This window comes from Cibotium barometz, chromosome 19 (genome assembly GCF_041138505.1).
Source record: "Cibotium barometz isolate CiBa-2024 chromosome 19, ASM4113850v1, whole genome shotgun sequence".
Classification (NCBI taxonomy): Eukaryota; Viridiplantae; Streptophyta; class Polypodiopsida; order Cyatheales; family Cibotiaceae; genus Cibotium; species Cibotium barometz.
This window is the reverse complement of record NC_141064.1, coordinates 42554626-42561121: the sequence shown is the minus strand read 5'-3', so window position 1 is coordinate 42561121 and position 6496 is coordinate 42554626. Positions and strand designations below refer to the sequence as shown.

The 6496-nt window shown below is 38.7% G+C and overlaps 1 protein-coding gene across 5 annotated transcripts in view; it reads right to left on the bottom strand.

Annotated features, from left to right (window-relative positions):
- Window positions 1–2614: 2614 nt before the first annotated feature.
- Window positions 2615–6496, bottom strand: part of LOC147628620 (uncharacterized) — a 30650-nt gene continuing 26768 nt past the window's right edge. For 4 of the 5 annotated variants that reach the window (XM_086813812.1, XM_086813808.1, XM_086813809.1 and 1 more), the window contains 4 exons: window positions 5916–6060; window positions 3397–3593; window positions 3164–3223; window positions 2615–2978 (listed from right to left, as the gene is read on the bottom strand). In XM_086813812.1, coding sequence (XP_086669938.1) covers window positions 2909–2978; window positions 3164–3223; window positions 3397–3593; window positions 5916–6060 — 472 coding nt within the window. In that variant the 3' untranslated portion in view covers window positions 2615–2908. The remainder of the gene's footprint in view (window positions 2979–3163; window positions 3224–3396; window positions 3594–5915; window positions 6061–6496) is intronic. The other variant, XM_086813810.1, reaches the window with a different exon arrangement.

The window sequence follows — 6496 nt, the reverse complement described above, 5'->3', positions numbered from 1 at the left end:
ATTACTTCCCAAATCATTTGAATTAGAAGGTAACATCTATAATCATTTAACACATGAAAAAGTACAATCAAATAAAAAATCGCAATCCATAATGATGCTCTAACACATTCATCCATGTGATACTTCCAAGTATCAGCTCATCATCCAAACTAGAAGGCGACAACATCTATGATCATTTTACAAATGGAAAAAGTAAAATCAAATAATAAAACACAATCCGTAATGATTCTCACACATCCATCCATCTTAGCTCATAATTTTTGACCAATGGATTATCAATATCTATATATTTGGGCATGTATGCAACATTATTTCTCCCTTGTGTCCATAGTGCTACTATAAAATTGTGCTACTATTTTTGTTGCTATGTTTGCTAATAGTTTCACTATAAAAATTATATTTTTGTGTCATACTGTGTCGTGTCCTAGGCTTCTATTCCTTTCAAAATATTTCCTATCCTCTCAATACTTTACTTCCATGTACCCTACATAGCACCTCACAACACTTCTAATCACTCTTTTCTTCTAGCCTTCACCTTAATATGTTTGACACTTCTACTTTTCCATTCAACATATCATGTTAACAAGTAAGTGCAAGGTTTAAGTGTTTTCTTTATCTTTGTTTTAATTTTTTTTCCGAGAAAAAGATCCTTCAATTAGTTAATGAAAAATATGCCACAAAGGGCTAAGTACAACCTCGCCTCATATAAGGGCGAGAAACAAATGATCATAAGGGGAAGAGACGCTTCTCCTCCCACTAGCCACTCTATGAGGAGTAGGCTATCTCATACAGGGGGAAGGGGGGAGGGGAGGAAACAACCACAAGTGGTTTGTAATGCCAAATGGGGTCACCGTCTCTATCTGTGAGGAAAGGGCTAGGCCTCCAAAGTCTCAACAAGGCTTCCTACCACTTCCACATGTGATCAGAGCCTCCCTGTAATTTCCCCCACTGACCACGGAGAGTGTGGTGAGAGACCTGAAGGGCTAGCCCTCCCCCATCCTCCTCATAAGCCCTGATCGCTCCAGTCTCTATAGCCCAAGTGAGTGATGATCCGGGTCGATGACATGTCCATAACAAAGATGCTTTATCTTTATTTTCTATGTAAGAGTTTCCTTCCTTCTCCATACCATTTTACTACTAGGGTTTGGATATGCATGCTCTATTAGGGTTTACACTCTCTTGCCGTAAACCCATTGGTTTTTTCCAAATCTTAATAACATTAGGGATTATAAAAGCCCTTAGTATTATTAGGGTTCATCTCCATGTTACTACTAGGGTTTGGATATGTATGCTATATTAGGTTTTACACTCTTTTTCTTTATCTTACCCTAAACCCAGTAGTAGTAGCATTAAGTACTATAATAAACCATAGTATTATTAAGGTTCATTCCAAGCCCTAGAAAGATTGGGATTTATTGCATGCCTTAATTCTATCAGGATTTAGAATAAACCCTAATCACTGTAAATTCTGGTGTTATTAGGGTTTGGAATAAACCTTTAAGCTGTTAGGGTGATGCATGCCTCACATAAAAATTAGATATGGGATCTTGCGTAGCTACACAAAGATAAGGATTCCATCATGTGCACATCGATTTATGAGCTAAAATACAATAAAGAAGAATTTGTGAAGAGTAGGGTTGGTTGAGAGTTATGCACAAATTGAGTGAATTATGAAGAGACTTATGTGGATGCAATTAGCTAGACCTATCTCTTGAAAATAACCATTATCTATAATTTGTATTAATATCATGTCTTAAATACACTTTTGAATGACTATCTTGTGAAGAAGTGTATACACAAGGATCCCAAGGATACGAAGAAAACAGCAAGGATAATCTCGTTTGCAAGTTAAGGAGAAGCTTTTAATATGGTTTGAATAAGCAATGGTCCAATTAGGATTCAAGATTTCAATAGTGATCATGCTTCATACATCAAGAAGGAAGGAAACAAAATTTGATTAGTTTTGCTTTATGTTTGATCATGTCTGATAAATACATGAACTAAATATGGTGAGGATTAAGTCAATATACATGACTCAAAAGATGTGTAAGTGATAGGAGATTAAAAAGTGGATGTACATTCTATCTTCTCAAGGTATTATTTGTTGAAGTAGCAAGAAGCAACCTACCATTTCACACTCTAGTATAGAGGAAAAGCATAAAGTATCAACTAATGTTATATGTCAATAAATACTACCTTAAGAATTCGATTATATGTTTATCAACCTACCAATATGTATTGTGATAACTTAGTGCTCTTGAACTTTTTAATGACTCTAGTTTAGCATGGATAATTGAAGCACATGATGTAAAGGAGAATTTGACATGCACCCTGAGAATTTAACATACACCCTAACTTGAGGCACAACCTAAGGACCTAATAAAAGAAATCAAAGATACAAACGGATCGAAGAATTACAAGTTTTTGAACAATAATTGGCCAAAGTGGCATTCTTATACAAATTTTTAACCAAATTCACATAGTTGTAGACTTCTTTGATAAAACATGAATTTTCTATTTAATTTGCCCCAATTTAAGTCTCCATAAGTGTGTGCTTTGGTAAGATGATTGGGAAAAAAATAACGGTTTTATCAACACATTATAAACAGAGGGATTTTGAAAGGGATCTTTATTACCATCTTTTTGGAGTCCAAAATACCCCACAAAGACCTTAATCCAAAAAACTCCCACAAATGAGAGGAGCGCAAACCTTGGATATCAATAACTATGGATCATACTCCTCTTCTTTGAGTTTTGTGTTGGCAACAGGTTCATGTCTTGGTGTTGCTTCTTCTGTAAACCAAATTTGTGGCTACTTCATTGAGAATTGGACCTCGTCCTTAATAGAACTTCAAGTTTTCTTTGATGTGATCATCCTCATAAGCTACTGTCACGATTCATGAGTTGGTTATGTCTTTGATAACCGACTTGCATGCAGTTGAGTGACATGATTCGAGAGATCAGTCAACCGACTACACCTATAACATGTAGTAAATCCTTGGTCAAATAGGGGTGTAAAGAAATGGATGAAGGACCATGCATTTTCTGCATACATAAGGACCTCATGCATGGAGATAGGCAAATGGAGAACTTTGAAGATGATTATCTAAAACAGGAAGCAAAACACCAAAAAGCAGGCCCTCTATCAGCAATGCACACTGACCTGTGCATTGCATCCTCACTGCCGGAAGAGCTCGAAAAATCCTTAACCATCTTAAACAACCTAAAAAGAAAAGAAGTGAAATGGATTTGCATCATATAAATTCTTCCTTTTTGCAAAGCATAAAAAAACAAGGGATGCTATGCAATTGGCAACATTCTTTGACTCTCCTTGCTCATCTCCTACATCTTCAAATTTAGAAGCACTTAGGAGTTCAGCACGAAATATAGACTCACTTCTCCAGGGTAGCACTGTCCATCGAACCTGCCTCTTCAAGTAGTCTAAAACATATAATGGCATCCAAGGAATGTGATGACCATAACTGAGGTGGCAGCAAGAGATTCATAACATCGTCCATGTAAGCGACAATCAAATCACCACTCTTTTCAAAACCAAGAAACTTGGAAAGCTTTTCCAAGGTACACTCAACCCTCTGCACAGACCATACACTTTGATTTACATAACATTTGAATATACTGTATTTTCACAAAAAGCACAAATTCCAGATTGTGAACTTTTGGGGGAAAAAATGTTCAGCATTAAAGCTCCTACCAGTCATCACAGAGGCAAATGATGCCTCCTCTATTTAAAGCCCATTTATCACATTAATCCTATCAGATTAGGAAGAGACAAAGGTTGTCTGTGTGGATTTGAAACTCATCCTTAGACCACTCTATCACGCAAGGTAATACAACAAGAGTGTATGTATCATGTGCATTAACTAGAAAACATGCAAAGAGAAAAGTAAAAAAACTAGCTGCTTCATAATCAGAACTAAAAATAGTTGCCTATAAATCTACATTTAAGGGTGACAAACACTCATGGCTTTATGAAAGACAACCTATAAATACCCATGACGTCTGCTCCTCAGGACAAGCTTGTACACATTGCAAGATCCTTACAGTTGTCAGGAAGGACAAGGAGGCCCGATACATGTGGCTGCAACTGCATCTCCCAGGGGACAGGCTTGTACATATTGCAGCTTGCTATTTCCCACCTGAGACGTCTGCATATGCCCAGCCCAGTGGGCAGTCACCATGCATTCCTCCATATGAGGACAGCCCTGAGCCTGAGGTTAGACCAACACCATGCCCTACTTCTCACCCAAGTCTTAGTGTCCCATACAACCAAAGCAGGCCATGCAAGTTGGGCTTGAACCAGACAAAGGCTTTATCCACGTCTTGATTTCGAGGGTCACCATGCTATTGGAAATGCCATTAATGAGCCTAACTCTGATTTATATAGATGATTGGTGAGAATATCTTTAAGTAGTAACTTACCAATACTCAATCAATAGTAAATGTACCACAGCTCCGCCAATAATTAGCATTAGTCTAACCTCATAGATAATCTCACTAGAACTAGTTGGCATTAGTCTAACCTCATAGATAATCTCACTAGAACTGGTTGGCATACTTGTAAGGATGTGGTTCTTTCTGTGGTGACCAAATCCTTTCCAAACAATTGCCCTTCCATGATGACAGCCCTGAGCCTGAGGTTAGACCAACACCATGCCCTACTTCTCACCCAAGTCTTAGTGTCCCATACAACCAAAGCAGGCCACGCAAGTTGGGCTTAAACCAGACAAAGACTTTATCCACGTCTTGATTTCGAGGGTCACCATGCTATTGGGAATGCCATTAATGAGCCTAAACCTGATTTATATAGATGATTGGTGAGAATATCTTTAAGTAGTAACTTACCAATACTCAATCAATAGTAAATGTACCACAGCTCCGCCACTAATTAGCATTAGTCTAACCTCATAGATAATCTCACTAGAACTGGTTGGCATACTTGTAAGGATGTGGTTCGCTCTGTGGTGACCAAATCCTTTCCAAACAATTGTCCTTCCATGGGTGTGCCTTTCACATATGTAGATCGATTTTTAGAATCTGTGAATCCTTTCGAACATACACTGATCTAACGCCCAATCATGCACCAATTTGGCTTTCATCATCAAAGGTTTGCCCAAGATAATGGCGTATGAATCTGGCTGACATAGAAAGTCCATTACAACAAATGTATGATGGTAGCGGAACGAAAAGACCTTAAGCCTAGCATTTTTCAACAGCCCCATTGGTCTTGAGGATGTTCCGTTTGCCATCTTGACGATTAGATATGCATCAGAGCCTTAGAAGCATTTGGGTCCCAACACTCATGAAAGAAGGTGAGTGCTGGGAGCTGATAGTTTTTGCCGCTAGTTGGTAGGTGATGTGGTGTTCTGCATTTGCCAGAGCAGGCTCAATTAACCCACTGCCTGTACTTAGGGGCATTCAAGATATCAGCATCATTATCCTTATCCTTTTTTTCAGCAAGACTCCTTTGCTCTATATTCTACTCTCATAGCAGGGAGACTCTATGTAGGGAGAGACAAATGTAGGTCAATTGGCATCCTTCACCACCACAACTTCTGCAGGTGGGTTTTAAGGTGTTAGTAAAGCTGAAGGCTGGCTCATCAGGAAGACACTCTAGCATATGTTCACCAACTCATCTACATGAGAAAATACAGGGCTTTACACGCCAAAATGCATCATTTTAAACAAGTTTTGTTAATTATTTTGCATATAATCATTCATTGAGGAAGTGAAGGCTGAGACCTCTGTGTGTACACTTTATACTGAATACAGTAGATTATTTGTTGCCAATGATGCTTAAAGATTATTGAAATGCGTAAGCAACATTACAAGCCCATAAAAATCTCCAAAAAGAACTGTTTCAAGTGTTGTAAAATGATCCTCGTACAATCACAAACCTCATGGCATGGCCGTTTGGTGATTTCTCCAACAGCATATGCGTTTAACAAAATCCACATCATGGCAATGACTTCACTGTTGCAGCTTTCATCAAAAGCAGCAACCATGACTTCCAAAATTGAGAGTATGCTTTCGTGCACTTCCCTGCAAAGTCCAAAGTTCAATGCTCTCTCTCTCTCTCTCTCTCTCTCTCTCTCTCTCTCTCTCTCTCTATGAGTCCATTAGGAGCTCCTAGTACCGTACTTTTCCTCATAGTTATTTCAGTTTCAGTTAGTTGTTTTTAGCTTTTCTTACACAGACATTGTATCAGATCCACCAATTGTTGTAACCTTTTTGGTCTCATAGGTCATTTTGGCCTTCTGAAGACGTTAATATATCATTTCTCTATGAGTCCATCACCGGCCGAGTGAGAGCCTCAGGAGGTACACCGCAGGAGATTTCCAGCACTATTGGGGTGAAAAAGGACTGCCCTCTATCACCCACTCTTTTTGGCCTCTACATTGATGAGATCTCGAGCTTCATTGACAAATTAGGCGGGGCTGCTCCCCCTACTACTTTATGCAGTGACATCGTCCTGCTT